Source organism: Eubalaena glacialis, chromosome 12, assembly GCF_028564815.1.
Source record: "Eubalaena glacialis isolate mEubGla1 chromosome 12, mEubGla1.1.hap2.+ XY, whole genome shotgun sequence".
NCBI lineage: Eukaryota > Metazoa > Chordata > Mammalia > Artiodactyla > Balaenidae > Eubalaena > Eubalaena glacialis.
The window spans coordinates 12343632-12363149 of NC_083727.1; the positions used below are offsets into that span (position 1 = coordinate 12343632).

General features: G+C 34.9%; 1 protein-coding gene across 7 annotated transcripts in view; it reads right to left on the minus strand.

The window, feature by feature from the left end:
• The window catches only part of SCAF8 (SR-related CTD associated factor 8), a 197408-nt gene that overhangs the window by 135295 nt on the left and 42595 nt on the right, over positions 1–19518 (minus strand). For 6 of the 7 annotated variants that reach the window (XM_061207514.1, XM_061207513.1, XM_061207508.1 and 3 more), the window contains 9 exons: positions 19157–19310; positions 17643–17773; positions 15427–15603; positions 13959–14038; positions 12097–12214; positions 5838–5969; positions 5468–5580; positions 3736–3929; positions 441–541 (listed from right to left, as the gene is read on the minus strand). In XM_061207514.1, coding sequence (XP_061063497.1) covers positions 441–541; positions 3736–3929; positions 5468–5580; positions 5838–5969; positions 12097–12214; positions 13959–14038; positions 15427–15603; positions 17643–17773; positions 19157–19310 — 1200 coding nt within the window. The remainder of the gene's footprint in view (positions 1–440; positions 542–3735; positions 3930–5467; positions 5581–5837; positions 5970–12096; positions 12215–13958; positions 14039–15426; positions 15604–17642; positions 17774–19156; positions 19311–19518) is intronic. The other variant, XM_061207512.1, reaches the window with a different exon arrangement.

Consider the following 19518-nt stretch of genomic DNA (forward strand, 5'->3'; position numbering starts at 1 on the left):
GAAGGGGAAGGGGTGGGAAGAGGCTGGCAAAAGTCTGGGACCTCAAGTCCAGTTGTGTCTCCACCATTACCTATGTGCTCATGTGCAGGTGATTACAATTCTAACTCAGTTTCTTCACTTTCATTAACAAAAACAGGAATTAAACCAGATCACACATACAGTTCCTGCTAACTCAAACATTCGATGTTTTTAGGAATCAAGTGCTACTACATCGCTATAAAACTCCTAAGAATATTTCGTTAGACTTCCATTTAAAAAAGAAAAATTAATTAAGCAAAGAGATAAACAACAGCAGAGTAAACACAAAAACGATTAGAGTCAAACAATCCTTTTAAAATTTGATTAAAAGCAGATATTACTGGGCTAATTAGGAACCAAAGTGACTCTGAAAACTCCCTATTTTTTTTTTAACTTTAAATTACTTAAGAACTGATACTTACATTAATGGATTCAATCTGTCCAAACTCTTCAAACAGGTTGGTTAAATCTTGCTGGGTTGCCTTCTTGTCTACCTGACCAACCCACAGAGTAGTACTACATACTGTCAAGATATAAGAGACAAATAACCCAAATCACATAGACAGTTACTTCTTTCAAGTAGGTGAGGAAAAAACACTACTAACAATAAATTAAAATTTAAGACAGTATATTTTAAATACTTGTTAACGGACATTTTTATGTTATGTTTAAAATCAACTAAAATACCAGGTACCCATTCACATCTATGCCAAGTCAACTTCTCGCATTATCACCTGTTCTCAAGCGTGGCAGCACACATCAATCACCTGTGGATATCTGGAACCCACTCTAAAAGATGATGGAAGGTATGGGGTATGACAGATCAGGAACTGGGAGTTTTAAAATTCTGTAGGTGATTCTAATGTGCAACAAAGTTTCAAAACCACTTCTCACTGCAATCCTATCTGTGTACCTTTTAAGTATCTTTCTGTGCTGGAATGATTAAATGGATGTTTCTCCTTAATCAACAGTTAAATCTGAAAACAGTATCTTAACCTTAAGGAAAGAATAATTATATACAAAAAATATATATACAAAAAGGAAAAGGCTGATTTAGAACTCTTTATCATGAAAGACTTAGGGATACTTAAGGGCTGGAAGCCACTTCCCTTTAAGAAATAAATGCTACACATGAGACATCTTGCCTACTTTGAGCTGCACTGTTCATGTCTCCATGAACATCTCCTTTTCCTGAAAACACTGACTTTAAAAATATTTACAGCTGATATATTTGCAGAGTTTTAACATATTTGGATTTATGTCAATGTCATTAAAAAAAAAAAAAGAAGTCTCCAGCTTTTGGGTTATCTTTCATCTACAACACAGCCTAGAGCAGGTTTTACTCTAGAGCTAATTCAGCCCCACACTAAGATGTGACCATTGCAATGTGGGTTTCACATTACATTCTACTGAATGTGGGTTTCAATCAGGTCTCTACCTCTCTACTCTGGCTGGTCAGAACTTGAACGTCTTCCAGGCCTGTGTGAGCTTTAGGAATCCTTCAGCTAACAGATACCTGGAAATTGTTCTTTCCCTGCTCTTTGTTCTTTGCCTCATGCAGTCTTACCCTGTGCATAAATAACTTAATATTCAACCAAAGTCTCAAAGGGCAACATATTAGTTTTCTTTCGCTGCTGTAACAAAACACCACAAACTAAGTACCTTAAAACACAAAAAGGTATTCTCTTACAGCTCTGGTGGTCTAAAATGAGTCAACAAGGCTGCATTCCTTCTGGAGGCCCCAGGAGAGAATTTGTTTCTCTGCCTTTGCTGGCTTCTACAAGCTATCTGCATTCCTCAGCTCATGATCCCAACCCACAATCTTCAAAGCCAACAGTGCAGCATTTACCAATCTCTTTCTCCTTTCCACATTCACATCACCTTTTCTCTCTGACCCTCCTGTTTCCCTCTTATTAGGACCCTTGGATTACACTGGGCCCTTCTGGATAATCCAAGTTAATCTCCCCATCTGAAGATCCTTATTAATCAGATCTACAAATGTAAGGTAACATATTTACAAGCTCCAGTGATTTGGACATGGACATCTCTGGGTGACCACTATTCAACCTACCACAAACCCTTAGCAAATTTCTGGACCTCTTTCACTGAATAGTTCCCACCTCTTCATTACTCTGTTCTACATATTACAGCTGCCATTATCTCCCCAAAATCTGTTCCATGTTTCCCCTACTCTTTTGATATTGTCTCTCTACAAATTTTTCCCATGGACAACTCCATTTCCCCCCCCAGAAAGTAATAATGAGTCTCCTCCACCCCATGAGAAGGGGACACTTGATGCTTAGAATGTTACTGTTTGTTGATGTTTCACAGCCCCTGGACTATTCATGAAAACTCATGTTCTAAGAACCAATGGGCAGAGAAACACTACCGTTATGTGTTTAAAATGTGTTGGGACCACATCAAATTGTTATTGCTTCTCAGTAAAGAGAGTTTTGAGGTAAAAGACAAGATATACTTTTCACTGTATTTTCTTATGTCCTTTCTAAATTTTTTAATTGTGTGTTTTACCCATGAAAATAAAACAGCAACAGAAAATAAATTCCACAGTCAATAACTATGTAAACGGTGGCAACAAAACATGACAAGTTAGGTGAGGAACTAAATGAGAGACTCCACATAAAAGCCCATCATAAAACTGGTTATTCTGAATGTCCTAATGGTAATCATGGGAGGAGGCGTAGTTGAGATTTTACAATCAGACCTTTGACATTATTTTATCAGACAGCAGTGAAATGTTTGAATTTTGTCCCTCACCCTAAGGGATAAATAGAAACTTTCAGAGTTAGGAATGTCAACATTATTAAATTAGCACTGGCTCTCATAATCAGGTAAGATTCTGGAAAGATAGCCAAGGCTTGTTCAAATGGCTAGAATTTAGTAAGATGGCTGTCACCTTTAATCCTAAGCCTAGATTTCTAGGATGCTTCAGCATTATAAGTTATACCAGTTATTCATCTATCTCCGTGGCAGAAGGAGTTTATTTGGATACATTCAGAAATTAGATAACCTGACCAGTGTTTCGCTCTTGGCGAAGAATGACAATTTGCTTCGTTTTATGTACTTTAACCATCTGCAGTCTGTTGGTTCACCTTAAAAGCCATAACCCGCTAAGAATTGTTTAGGCAGAATTTGGCACTAATTACAACTTATTTTCCTATACCTCACATGCTTACCAAGTCAACTCTCCTGCAGCACTCTCCCAAAACAAACTCCCACGACTACCAAATTTGTTCTAATCATACATTATAGATTAACATATAAAGGAGAGAAAGTTTTTACAAGAGAAATCTCTCCTTCAGTACTGATCCAGTAAGTTTATAATTAGCTTTAAAATTTGCATGCTTCCTATTATAATTACTCCTGCAGACCTAGTGTTCATAATTGGTTAGGACACTGTGCATAGAAGTCACGGTGTCCATGAAACAGACCCGAGGCCTAGTCTACTTTATAAATCATTAGTCAAGTCATATTTTCTAACTAGCATTAAAAAAAAAAAACTCTCAATGACTTTAGTACTTGAGTAGAACCTGCTATTCCTTTTTCTTTTCTCCTCTATCACATTACAAAACCCAAAAATATAATTACTCATATACCAAACCAGTTATTAACCTCTTAGTCTGAAAATAAGGTTGGGAGACTTTGTAGCAGATACTATTTTCTCAATGTTATTGAAACCAAAGCTTGTACATCACTTACCACTTAATGTTTTAGATCTAATTGGAGGCAATCCTTTCTTCTGTCGTTCTTTCTCCCTTTCTCTAGCTCTTCTTTCACTTGAGTATGAACGTGATGATTTCCTTTTTCTTTCTCTAGAGCGAGAGCGTGATCGCTTTCTGTGTTTACGCTTTCGAGAACCAGATCGTGACCTAGACCTTCGTTTTCTTGGTGATCTACAAAAAAAATCTTATTTTACTTCTAATGACAAAGTTATTTTTCTATCAAATTTCTCCCTTGTAGGTGGGGTGGGGGCAAGACTGTCTTGTATTTAGCTACCTTTTAAAAAACATTCAAGCATAATCAAGTATCAAACATGTATTTTCTCAAATCTCTATACTGCTTAGGTCCACACTAGTCACAGATGTTTGTTTGCAATGATTCTTACTGAGTCTGGGTGATCATTCACAACCACAAAGAAGAATAAGAGAAAGAGATTCTAGTAAGGCCTCACTTTCTCTTAGTGTCTTCCAACTTATTTTTCAAACCAGAGTCAAGAACAGGGATGAAAGATGGAAGAAAACAAAAAGATTCTTTAGGTGACAAAGATGTTACATTCTTAAAATTAAGAAACAAAGAATGTTTTCAACAGAACATTAGGCCACTGTACAATTCTGTTTACAAGTTTTCAATGTCTAGAATCTCGGTGCTTGACTTTACAATATAATGTGATACTGAAATACTGTTTCTTCTTTCCTGTCAGTCATATGCCATTGAACTCTCTTCAAAATACTTAGTAAGGAGGTGTTGCTAAGACAAATAAAGAAGTTGTTAGGACAAAGAAGTTTCAGCACTAACACTGTAACTCACTGAAGAGAGATCAGCTTAGAGAAAGATGAACTGACAGGCTCTCATTTCCAAGAGGTAAATACAAGTGAGTTCTTGAAACACACAAGAAATGACTGAAAAAGTCATCAAGGATAATGCCTCTCTTCCAGCATTCGCTGTTCAGATTTTCTGGGTATTTGTGTGTAGAAAATAGGGCATTAAAATGTTAAAGATTAATGACTTTAAGTTTTAAGACAATTTATAGCAAAAACAACATATACATGCTACAAGAAAATTTACCAGGTTAAGAATAAGGCACCTTCAACTCCCATTTGAATGAACAGGCACATTAATGAGCCTCAGCGATGCTGAACAGCCCACAGAGAAAACCATTTCTAGGATATGTTTTGTAAAGTCTGATATGCTTAATCTTTATAAAAATAATTTTTGTAGTTTTATTTTTATAAGCATTTTTGGTATTATGAGATGAAATGGAATGTGAGAAATACAATGGAGTTTCTAATACTGTTCCTCTACAGCTTGATTTAACTGTTGCTCAGAGGCAATAATACCCTAAGCTGACTATCATGACGTTATTAACTAAAACCAGATATAACCCCAAACCCAAGTCTCATGATACTGCCGTGACTCATGCAAATTATTCAAATAAATGGCCACAGCCACACCCAATTAAAAACAGAACACATATTTTCTGTTTTTGAAGTTCTGAATTACTTCTTCCTGAGAGAATAAGATGTCACTCTCAAAAAACATTTTCTTTAATCTTGATGCAAAGAAATAAAGGATGCAAAAAAGTAAAGCCAACAATTTAAATGTTCGCACACAGCTAATCTTTTTTTTTTGATTTTTAAAATATGTATCATACATTTTCAAATATATTTATATATACTTATTACATATATATTCTTAAATAGTATTGTAGAACCTTGAACGAGATCGTGAATGCGTTCTTGATCTTGAGCGAACAGCCACTTTCTTTGCTTCCTGTTCAAAGATCTCCTCTTCCACTCCATCTTGCCCTTCATCTATATCCATATCCTTGAAAGTCAAAAGAACAGCAAACAAAATGCCTGGTTGAGATTCAGTGTGTACTGGTAATTCTGCCTTACAAAATATTCACCACAGTAGCATTAATGACTAATAGTAAAATGGTTAGAATGTGGAGCTTAATGAGGAGGAAAAAACCATTCAGGTTTACATTATTTTACATACAATAAAAATTATTACTATATTTAAGATTTTTTTCTGTAATTAATTTTAGAAATTTATGCCCCAGAAAAACATTTACTTTTTACCTGCTGCTGAATATCTATGGAATCATCCAAATTTGCTTCAGGTTCAAGGAAATGCTGTTGACTGCTCCCTTGTGATGGTGACACGGAATGCTCTGACCCAAATGTTCCTTCTTGACTATCCTGAGGAGTTGCCTGTTGAGAATGTACACAAACACACAAACATTGGGAAATAATGAATATTATTGCAAATGAAACATCACAATTACAATTTTAAAAAGGAGCCCAATACCTAAAGAAATCCCATTGCATCTTTTATGATCAATCTAAAATGGCACTTTTGTATAAATCCAACTTTACTTAAAAGCACAGAACACCTCCATAAAAGGGAGATATTATAACACTAGAAAAGAATGGTAAGATAAAGTAGGTCTCCAAACAAATCTTATATTGTGGAAAATATAAACTATCAAGAATAAAGGGGGACTTCCCTGGTGGCTCAGTGGTTAGGACTCCACGCTCCCAATGCAGGGGGCCCGGGTTCGATCCCTGGTCAGGTAAATAGATCCCACATGCTGCAACTAAAGATCCCACGTGCCACAACTAAGACCCGGTGCAGCCAAATAAATAAATATTAAAATTAAAAAAAAAAAAAGAATAAAAGGACTGTATCATGAATGATATATAAAGAACTAAGTCACCCACTGCACGTGTAGAAGCAAAACGAAGCTCAAACCCCACTATCAAAATCACTGATCTTGCAAAATCAGTTCTCAACTTGGGTCTTTTTCAACCTCCACCTCTAGGAATTCACAAAAGAGTATTAGGAAGTACTCAAATATGTAAAATATTTCAGAAAGACTAATAAAAGTTAGGCAATGAAGCCTAATTATAGGAAAAACTAAAATTTAAACCTTTTTGCCCCCCTAGGACTAGAATTACAGCAACTTGCTATAGGGATACTGCTTACATGGTGCTAATCAGTATGAACTTGACTAGCAATTACATATACCATGGTGTTAACTAAAATTGAGAAACTGATTATTATGAAGAAATGACTCCCTAGTTAAACATTCCTAAAACATGATCTCACAGGTGTTGAGGATTAGTAAGAAGAGTTCCTGGTGGTACACAAGTTGGGAACTATTATAATAATTAACAGAAAAGAGCAACTCAAAACTACTGTTCCCTTGCTACAAACTCTGTGATTGTGAACCAAGTTACTCCAACTCTGCATTTGTCTCCCTATGTGTAAAAGGAATACAAGCACAGTGATTATAAAGAACAATATTGTATTATAAATTTCAAAGTTGCTAAGAAACTAAATCTTAATTGTTTCCACCACAAAAAAGAAATGATAATTATTTGACACGATAGAGGTGTTAGCTAACACTACAGAGGTAATCATATCCCAATATATAATCATATCAAATCAATATGTTGTACACCTTAAACTTACACAATGTTATATGTCAATTATATCTCAATAAAATTTTTTTAAAAAATTACTCTTACTCTAATGACATTTAAACTGAAACAAAAGAAAGCAGCATAAAAATTAAGAGCCAAAAAGAGCAGTAAAGAACTGTTCCAAGTGTCTTAATTTATGAACAGGCTCACCAAAGACAAGTAACATTTTCAAGGTTTAGAAATAAATTAAAGCTAAAATTAGAATTAAAGTGCTATTAGTCTTTATTCCACAAAATTGACCAAAAAGTTGGTAAATAAGTATATGTTTGAGAACAAATCAAAATGTTTTTAAAGCACAGTCCTGGCTTATGCCTTTAAAATGGTACAATAAAAATAAAATTCTTAACAACACAGCAAGAAAATTTTCAACTTTATCCTGAGCCGTATTGTTTGGTCTAATTCAGTACTCATACATCCTTCACATTATTTACTTCTTACCTCACCATTCACCTTGAGCATCCTACCTACCATCCCACCCACTTGTTTTTCACCTTTGATTTTCTATTTAATGGTCAACCCTTGGTATAACCAGCAGAATCCACTGCAACCAATGCTAGTTTTTGAGGTTCTTTTTTGAGCAGTTTTACCTATTTGAAAAGGTTGTGATTCATGACTTTTATTCTTTCTTAACAATCTTATGAAGAACAAAGAGAAAATCTACTTTTAATATTCTACCAAATTTTATCTTATGATCTTGCAATTAGCATTAGGTCCACTGGACCCTTAGCTATATCTAAGATATGTTATGGGATCGTAGAGGTCTTATTTTCCTATAAACTGAAACATTTTGTCATTTCATCATCCTAAGAATTATTCCATTATTACTCATCAATTACTCCCAACTGTAGCCAAAAAGACTAAAATAATAACAACAAAAAAAATGGAATTGTTGAGAAGGGTGATTCAACAGTGAAACCACCATCATTCAGTTTTACTGCATCACCAAAAACACTGCATTATATTTCAAGAAGGTATAAATAAGACTGGAGACATATCTGTAGTCTGCTTTTAGCTTTCCTTGGACAATGGATATTTAGATGTTTCATTTTCTGTCCATAATGACAAAGAGAAGAAAACTGAAAGAAACATATTTCACAAAATTTTTTTCTTTTGGGGCGCAAAGCTTGCGGGATCTTACCTCGACCAGGGATTGAACCCGCGCCCTTGCCAGTGTAAGCGCAGAGTCCAAACCACTGGACCACCAGGAATTCCCAATATTTCACAATACTTAGACAAAGCAGATGATGAATGCAAAAAAAAAAAGACAGCAGCATTCTAGACTCTAATGGTAACGGTGAAATTTAATGTTCAAGTGAAATATCAGACGGTGAGTTTTCAAATGACTGCATCCCAAACGTATTTCTCAAACTCAAGAACTGATGAGCGAAAAATGTATCTCTAAGGACAAAAATCTCTAAGGGTATTTTCATTCAATTAGTCATTCAACAGGAATGACTTCATCTTATAGTATTTTGGAACAAGAACCTGGACTGTTCTGTTTTGTTAAAAGAACATGTGACATTTGAAATTAGTTGACATAAAAAGGTTTGCTATATTTCAACTATATTAAAATTCCTAATTATGTTTATTTTCCCCTATCCCTTTAGTCTCGCTTTTAAATTATTTGTAAGACGACTAAAAAATATTTTAAAAAAACCAAAAAGACTCCATAGGACCCAGGTGGCAAATGACTTTTTATCCTGATATACTGATATACGTCCTTAGTATACATCCTGGTATATTCATCTCTAGTTTCTTCAACAATGTCTTCAGGCAAAGCATCAGTGATAATACTGAGGGACTTCCCTGGTGGTCCAGTGGTTAAGAATCCGCCTTCCAATGCAGGGGGCCCGGGTTCAATCCCTGGTCAGGGAACTAAGATCCCACATGCTGCGGGGCAACTAAGCCCACACCGCAACCACTGAGCCCGCCTGCCACAACGAAAGATCCTGCATGTCGCAACGAAGATCCCACATGCCGCAACTGAGACCCGACGCAGCCAAATAAATAAATAAAGATAATATCGAAAAAAACAGAAGACAAGGATAACAGCAGCTAGCAGAGACTTTTTTCAAAGTTGGATTAACATTCACTAAGTATCACATTTTTATCACTTATAAATCTACTTTCCTCTATTTTTTTCTGTATAAGTGGCAGGAAAGACTTCGTCAAAAACCTTACTGAAATCCACACATGCTATGCTACACCTACAGCATTTTCCTAATTTATGAGTCTAATAACCTTACAACATCAACCTCAGTACCCTGAAATGCAACTCAAGTCTCTTAATGTATCACCCATCTTAGTTATCATGTTCAATTCTCCTCTTTCCATTATATTCTCCCCTATAAAAAACTACTGAAGCAAAATAAGTTACGTATTTCTGATATCCCACTGACAGCTCTTTATTAAGTGGCTGAATCTTCTATAATCTCTTTATTCCTAACATTCTTTTTAAAGCCCTTTTATTAGTCTTATCATTTTCATCATCAGCATTTCATTCTGAGTTATGACTGTGACATCTTTTGGATATCCTGATAAAACAATTATCAAAATCACAACTCCAACTTACTCAAGACAATAGAAATCATTCCCCTTATGATTGTTAGTCCCTTCACAATTCAACCATTCTCAGAAAGTGCTCCCATTTTCCACTGGTTTTCCATCATTAGATAAAAGACCTGAACCCACACCTAAGCGTGGTCAAGGCTGCAAGGAACAGAGCGGCACTAGCGAACCTATTCTTTTCTCTGAGGCACTCTAGTAAATTTTAGGCAGCCACACGGAGCTTACTGGTAAACAAAAGTGCTTAATTTTTCTGCATGTTTCACCCCATCTTAAATGCACTAAAGGCAACTGGTTTGATAGAGCCAATTACACAACTTATTAAATTTGTTACTCTGTTGAGATTTACTTTTCAACTTTAAATTTGTGATAGGTTTTAAACACTATTCACCTTACGCATTAGAAAAGTTGCTTTTTTTCTTCACTACTCCCTTTTCTTCACTGCTTATTTTTGAATAAGGAAGCTTTTAAGAACATCTACTCCTTTCAAAGAGATCTTTATACTATATCTTCTAAAATTTTGGAGATGGTATAGAGTAATCAACTAAGACCAGAGTTCTTTTTTCTGTTTTTGGTTGGTGAGATTCTTAAAACGAAATCACTCTCAAGTTTTTAGTAACTTTCACTTCAGTAACTTGGTGTTAACTACAAGATCAAGATCAAGGTCAAGAGTACTACACCTTTACTGTCTCCGCTAAACCTTCATTCTACCGCTTCTGCTAAAACTTCTGAAATGAAACTGGAACTAAGGCAATTCAAAAGTGTCACATCTATAGCTGAACAAATCTGTTTAGATAAACTCTTCCATTACTACTACCTCTTGCCTCTGTAACAGCTCTGACAACCTGTTTCTCTTCCTTGAGTCACAACTTGTGTTTTTCTTTAAATAACATCCAGGTTTTTTGTTGTTTTTTTTTGGGCCACACTGTGTGGCATGTGGGATCTTAGTTCCCTGACCAGGGATCGAACCAGGTCCCCTGCATTGGGAGTGTGGAGTCTTAACCACTGGACTGCCAGGGGAGTCCCCAAATGTTCTTTATTGTGCTTTGTCTTCAAGTTTCTGAATTCTCAGGCAGATATATTTTATTTTCTTGACATAAAATAATGCACCTACCCAACTACTTCTATCAGAATTATTTCTACAAAACAAGGTACGGAATTCCATTCTCATAATTCCAGGTGCAAGTTCCAACATACAAATATCATCAAAATCCATTTTACATTTACTCTTTGCATTAAAAGGACAAGTTCAGGGACCATCCCTTCTAAAGTAATCCTTCCCTCTTCCATAGTCCCACAGTCCTTCACATATACCTCTATTACAGAAACCAGGATTCTGCCTTGTGTTCATATAGATATATGCACTCCATTAGAGAAGAGCTTACTTGAGGCCAGACACTTTTTTGTTCATCTCTGTATGTATTACCTAACAATGCTCATACTTTAAAAATATTTGTGGTATTGTATTAAATTCATTAGAGTCAAAAAGGTTTGATTAGGAAGAAGTGTGAGTGGGGGGAATTCCCAGAAACTCATATCCAAACAGTTTAACATCCATAAGTATTTCTCATATAGAGCAAAAATAGGCTTTGTAATGGATTTAACCCTAGCTTCACAACAATTTGACATATTTTATCAATTCTAAGGTATGATTTTTCTTTACATTTTATCATCCCTGAAATTTAGAAGAGTCTTAAAACTCCAAGGGATGTTATATATACAAGTATCTAAAAATTCTTAGCCATACATAAAATAATGGTGGGTCTTAAGACTGATGATATATGATACTAACTGTGTACTTTAACAGTGGATGTTTCGATTTCACTAAGCTTCAATTTCCTACAATGTAAATGAGATTCAAAATACCTATCGCATAAGCATTAATTGTAATCATGCCTAATAAAGCTCTTGTCACATACTAACAGTCTAATTAAAGACAGCAATCTATTTTGTCATTATCACCACCAATAACAGCAAAATCATCACTATCTTGGCTTGACAGGGAATTGAGAGGAAAGGAAAGTTTTCAGCTGTAATACTGAAACACCATCTCTGTCTTCTGTTCTCTAATTCCAGTATACTGAAATTAATGTTCTCAATGGATACATAAGTTGCCAGAAAACATCTTAATTACCAAAAAACAAAATGAAACAAAAAAACAAACAAAAACTGTAAAGGTCCTGAAAAGACTGATCTTCCTAGTAATAAACAGCTGAAGAAAAAAAATCACCAAATGACAGACCGAACACAGCAGTAACTCTAAAGACCACAAGATGGGGTTACAAACCTTTTGAGGCTGTTGCTGTTCCAGGAGTTGCTGTCTGAGATGTTCAAGATTTTGCTGCTGTAGCTGTTCTGCTATCTGATGAAAGATGGAATTGTTCACAGATTCTGAAACATGAGAACTAAAAGGAAAAACAAGTGGAAATGTATATTAAAATCCAATAAAGATAATATGATGATAACTGAATATTCGAAAAGAATATTGCAATTAAAGGGAACACACTCTACTATTATGTTTACTTTTAAAATATTAACACAGAAAATAGAATACCTCAGAACATTAATACGTTAAAATAGAAATATACTCTTCAATAGTGTTTCAATAGATGGATCACATGTTAGAGATACTCTGATGAAAATCTGATATTACTGCCTCACACTATTAAAATACATATAAATTAGTACTTTTTACATTACAGCATTTTAAGAAAATCTCAATAAAACACTTATAAGAAGAGTTAAAAGTACTTAAGCATTGTCACTCTAACTCCTTCTTTAAATTATGAGACAGTGGGAAAAATGTTCCATCAATCAGTATGTGTGAAATCTACCATCATAATTGATTATACACTTCATAAAACGAATCTGCTTTCTTTAGAAAAGCATTCACATTATTAGGTATGTTAACAGAAACAGTGTTTAGGTAAGAGGAATTAATAATTTAACTATACTCTGGGAAATTCACACCTGGAATACACCTGGAATTCTGGGTGCCACAAGGCAAGACATGAACAAAAAAGAGGGCATCCCAAAAGGGGCAATCAGGATGGTGAGAAGTCTTGAAACAGTTCGAAAAAAGTGTACTTCATCTGGAGCAAATAAACCTAAGGGGAAGAATGATACCTATCTTCAAATACTGGAATGGCTATGTCTCAAAAGAAAATGGAGCAAATTTGTTTCCTTGCTTCAGAAAGCAAAATGGATCAGTGTATAGAAAGCAAATCAAGTAAGATTCAGTAACAAAAGATCGTACAGTATTAACAATTACCTTCTTGTCACAGAAGGCATTAAAACAATGGATAAATAACCTATCCGGACGGTTAAAGGAGATTATTACATTGCTCAGGACACTAACCTACATGATCTCAAATGCTTCTTATAACTTTAGAATTCATAATCTAAAACATTAGTTTTTAATTTTTTCAACTAGAATCTCTATCATAAGCATATAACTGCAATTTTATATATTATATAAGTATATTTTTAATATATTATCACAATATAGAAAACTAAATAACCGCTGAAATAAGGTATCTAGAGGCTTTCCCCACTCATCATCCCTTTCCAATCCTCCCACCTTCCACCCCTACTCTCCAACATCCTCCTTCCCACTGGTCCTCTCATGAACTCTCACCGAACCTAAGGCTCTGCAGAACTGTATCACTGATTTAAAGAAAAATATACAATCCATTTCTTTAACAAACAAAATCCCTACAACCCTATTCCTTACTTCTGATTAGTCTGATCTACTCCCAGAATTTAGTATACTTCCTAGTAGTGCCCATTGGCACTAGAAGCAAACGTCTTTCCTATTATTTTAAATATTCTTACAACTGAGTTAAATAACTTAAAGCCTAATATAGACAACAGAAAATAACACAACTAGATTTATCAACACATCAATTTTCCAGTAAAGAATTTTGATATATCCCAATTATCTGCAAAGTTCTTAGGAAGAGTCAAAATAACACAGGGAAGCAACAAGCAGCAATTCCACCATCTTTCTGTAATGTGAGAGCTCAAGAGCCTGAAATAATAACTCAACTCAAAGTACACTTAGTAGCTCCATGGCAATGTCCCATACAATGTTTATAAAGATAAGAGAAAAAATTTATGGTTTATAAAGAAAAACATAACGACTCTTACAGTTGAGAAGCTGGAATTTCCTTTTTGGGTTCTTCACTATGCTCAGAATCTTCCCCAAAATCAAACCTATCCATCAACTTCTAAGTGGGTTAGAAAAAAAAGAGAAAGAGACAAATTTAAAAGTGCTTTGCACAAATAAAAGTTGTAAATACTATTCTGAAGGTCAATGACATCCCATTAATTTATCTCTATCATTTAAAATGTAAATGTTTCATATCATTTTATTGTTATACTCCAATAAAACATTTTATTTGAGTGGATCCTTACTTTTTTTCAAAGCATTTTGACAGACATTGCCTTATGAAGCAAAACAATCATGACACGCAGGATAAATACCAATACTCTTAACTTTATAGAAGAGAGGATTAGGATTAAAATAATTAAGTGGCTTGTCAATAGTAACATAGCTTGATTAAAAAAAAATCTAGAACTATAATCAACAGATCTGTTACTAGCGCGGTTCTCTCAGAATGCTCCACTGTCTTCTAAATGATCAGTTTGAAGACTTTTTGGAAGCTGCAGGCTAAAAAAGTCTAATAATCTAATAAATCAATATTTATATTTCTATGAAAATAAGAGTAGCAGAAATAAAAATACGGATAACACTTCCCAAGTATTATAATATTCCCATAATTAGCAAGAATATTAAGCATATCACACAAGTTAAACATAAAAGATTTTCAACTTTAAAAACACTATTCTTTAGTTAGACCTCAATTTATCACAGCATAGTAACAACTTGTAAAGAAGCTTTCCTTTGAACTTTCATATACTTTACAATTTTAATTCTAGCAGGTTAAAATTATAGGACGGACACCATAATTAATATATTTGTAACATCCATAAAATAAATTAGGAAGTATAAAAAACAATCATCTGCCTCAATAGTGAATACAGGGGGCTTCCCTGGTGGCGCAGGGGTTGAGAATCCACCTGCCAATGCAGGGGACATGGGTTCGAGCCCTGGTCCAGGAAGATCCCACATGCCGGGGAGCAACTAAGTCCGTGCGCCACAACTACTGAGCCTGCCGCTCTAGAGCCCGCGAGCCACAACTACTGAAGCCCGTGGGCCTAGAGCCCGTGCTCCACAACAAGAGAAGCCACCGCAGTGAGAAGCCCGTGCACCGCAACTAGAGAAAGCCCGCACGCAGCAACGAAGACCCAACGCAGCCAAAAATAAAATAAACAAAACAAATTTATTAAAAAAAAAAATAGTGAATACACAATTTTACTGACCAGTTATCATTAGTCAAAAGAAAATATTCTAAATGTTTCGAGTGGAATTATAAAATTACTTAATTTCTTTCAGAAATTTGAACCTTTTCTAAAATTTATCTTATAGAGTACGATGGATGTTAAAATATAAAACAGTGCTACGGTAAAATGTAATTTACAGAATTGGAATATACATGATAGTATAGAAAATTCAGTTCCTCATACAGAACAGATCTCTTATCTTAATTTTTACCTTGTTAAAAGACACTCCCTGTTCTAGGGGATTAAGGGTGCTGGCTGCTGCAGCCGCTGCTGTGAGCTGTGCTGTAAGAGCCTGCAGCTGGACCACAAGGCCGGCGTCCAGGGCTTGCAAGATGGAAGGCTGAGGCTTCTGCTGCTGTATCTGTAAAGTCTGTATTAACTGCTGAAGCTGAAGGGGGGGAGGGGGGGGAAGAAAATTACTACAAACAGGTGTTGGGTTTGTAATAAGAATACTCATCTAAAACTTTTGGTCAATAAAATTTACCATTCTACAGTCTAGAGACCAAGAAAAAATATATACTAACTTAAAACAATTTTTTTTTTAAAAGACTTTTTGTGTGTGCCATATGTAACACAGTCCTTAATAAGTTTGTCTTGCTTCTGGAAAGTCAGGGAAGTTTAAACAAAATAAAATGATCATACCATGACCAATGGATAAAAAAACTCATCACAAGCAGACTTTTTTTCACTAAGCTTTTTCATCCCTTCTTCAATTAACTCAATCTCTGTAAAAGGACAAGCACTTGCAACAACTGCTTTTGCTCTCATTCAGATTTACCATCTGATAACACATTCCTGAAAGCAGCTAAGAAAATAAGAAATCTGTCCCTTGGAGCAGTCTGAAACTAAGGAAATTAAAGGTGAATAGTGTCAACAAGAGTTGAAAGCAACCCCTGTCCCCCAATTCACCCTCCCTCTTAAAAAATAGAAACAGTAGTAAGATTCTGAAGATATTTCAGTTCAGTAAACCCCATATATAACCTAGTAGTAATTAATACTTTCCTACTCAAGATCTAAACCCAAGTTAAATCTGAAAATTATCAGTTTACAATAGAAAAACAAAAACAGAAAAGCTATTGCTAAATAAGACATTTGCACTCTTTAAGTAAAGTTCAGTTTACAGTGGGAGAAGGTAAAAATATGCACGATGACAGTAAGTAAAATAATTTCATCTGAAATAGCAACATTAAGAAACAAACTAGAGTCTTTACCTATCAAATCAACATTTACTACAAACTACTAATGTGATAGGAAAGAAACTACAAAAATATATGATAGTTGAGCTACTGCACTGAGGAAGCTCCTAAACAGACAGGATGGATGAATAAGAGGGAGGGAGAGAGAGAGGAAGGAAGAAAGGAAGGCAATATCACATTTCTCCTTTACACATTTTAAATGTTCCTTCTGACATCTCCATTTGCCCCCATAGCGCTGTTATTCTTTCAGTCACCCAGGTTCAAACACTGCAGCACCCTACTTTTTCCTCTGCTCTGACTTCATATCTTATAGATTACTGTGTCTTCTTGACTCCTTGTACTATTCTTCCAGAAAATCCACACTCCTGCCAAAAATATTTTTTAAATAGATGTCTTTTAAAATGACATTTGTTTTACGAATTACTTTCAAAATATCATTATCACAAAAGGTTAGTAATTCTATAATTTAATCTAATATCCAATTCAGTTTCCCAACTGTCCCAAAAATGTAGAAACTGGATCCAATCTAAGATGATAATTGAATTGTTTTTTTACATTTGTAAATCACTAAAATGGTTCCATATTTTTTTTTGAGATTGTCTTTTTAAAGAGTCCACAACTGTACCGTTTTTCACTTATTCAGATCACAATTAATCTGGTTTTTAGAGGATAAGTTAAAAAAAAAAAAACAACAGATGCTAAAGAAAGACTATCCTCATATCTTGCCATGACTAGCTCCATTTAAAGTCTCAATTCAAATGCCACTCTGTCAAAGATGCCTTCTCCTGGCTACCCTAATTCTGACCCCTTCCCCCAAATTTAGTCACTGTAAAGACTTACCCTGTTTTAAGTCATATATCACTATCTAAATAATGTTTTATACTTCTTTATTGTTTGTCTCCCCTAAGATAGATAGGTATCTTCTCCAAGGTAGAAGACTTCCCTGCCTTGTTACTGGAATAACAATAGCACCTAATAATGTCTGGCACAAACTGTGCGCTGAATCAATTATTTTGGTGTAGAATGAATTATTTGTAAAATAATCTTTAATGACATAAAAGTGTTCATGATGCATTACTAAATGGAAAAAAAAAGCAAGTTACACAGTACTATATGTAGTGTGGTCATTTTTAAAAAATAAAACACATACTCTTTAGGTGGTACATAATGAAACAATGTGTTAGAAAAATAATGAGTTCTAAATCATTGACATAATAAAAAAGCTGCTCACCTGTTGGCCTTGAGGACTTTGTAAGATCTGAGCTACAGCTGCAAGGGTATCTGTATTTGTTATCTGAGACACCCACGGATCAGGTAAACCTTGGACCACATTGGCTGGAGTAACAGGTGTCACAGGAGTTCCTTTTAGAAAAGACATCAAACCCAACCCCAATAAATATGTAAGTACATAAATAAGACTTGGAAAGTAGAGAGATTTGTTCTGTCACTTTTATAAAATATGTACAGATTTATATAAATGTAATTTTATTGTCTCCATTTTGAAAAACCATTACAGAATTAGGTATGTTAAAACAACAACAACAATTAAAAAAAAACCGACCTAAAAGAGCTATCCATACTTGTTCTCAATTAACTAAGTTACTACTTTAAAGGAACCTACAGGGATTTCCCTGGTGGTGCAGTGGTTAAGACTACACGCTCCTAATGCAGGGGGCACAGGTTCAACCTCTGGTCAGGGAACTAAGATCCCACATGCCCCACGGCATGGCCAAAAATAAAAAATAACTTAAAAAAATAAACAAAATAAAGGAGCCTATAATACTTGCAAGTCATTAAAAAACCTTACTAAAGAAGAAGATTCAATGACATAAGGAAATATTCAAAATGCAATCTTTCATGAAAAAAATTATTATAGTGTGCATAACATAAAACTATTTTTGTTCCAAAATATGTGTGTGTGTATATGTATACACACATATCAAAAACTAAATATAGGGCTTCCCTGCTGGCGCAGTGGTTGAGAATCTGCCTGCCAATGCAGGGGACACGGGTTCAAGCCCTGGTCTGGGAAGATCCCACATGCCGCGGAGCAACTAGGCCCGTGAGCCACAACTACTGAGCCAGCGCGTCTGGAGCCTGTGCTCCGCAACAAGAGAGGCCGCGACAGTGAGAGGCCCGCGCACCGCGATGAAGAGTGGCCCCCCGCTCGCCGCAACTAGGGAAAGCCCTCGCACAGAAACGAAGACCCAACACAGCCAAAAATAAATAAATAAATAAATAAATTTATTAAAGAAAAACTAAATATATACCAAAATGCTAACAAATATAATTCTTGGACTATGATGAAAAATTTCAAATGTCATTTAAAATACCTTAAAAAAAAAAAAAACATGATTTTGAGATTATTACTAAACATTCTTTTCTCCATTACATAAATTTTTTCAGGTTCTCTTTATATTAGTAGTCTTAGTTCACTGTGAATATCAAGATGATATATATGCAAGTTTAAAAGATTACAGTCTAAATCAGGAAAAACTTAACTGACACACCAATTTCCAAAGCTGATTATGTTTCGAGGGATTTTAAATGCTAAGCTTTTTAATTTTTAGAAAAGAATTACACACAAATATAACTTCTGATTTTATTTTTCACATAAATTGCATTTCCTTTCATTTACCTAATGCTAAACAAATTCTCCTGCACTGTCAAATTATTATTTCATATATGAATAATCACCTGAAAAGCATGCGTAGAATATTCAGAAAATCTATCAAAGCAACATACCTGGGGTATTGCTCATAGCAGCAGTAGTACTGGCCAAAACAGGTGTGACAACTGGAGGAGGAATCCCCGCTGCCATATCCAAAAGAGGTTGAATAATCTCACTTTTAAATACATTATTCTTCTGCCATAAGTTTAATACTCTCACTATTTTACTCTAGAGGAAAAAAGAAAAATGATATTTTGTTTTTTTTGCTTTCAAAACCTTAGCACAGTCATATCATAGAGGCTACTTGGGCAGTAGATAGGAAGGATGGATTAAAATACTGCTATGATACTTTCCAGCCCTGAAATTATGTTTCCATAATTTTGCATTTATTAACTTTAACTCACTTGCAAAAATATTCATTCTGATGAATATACAA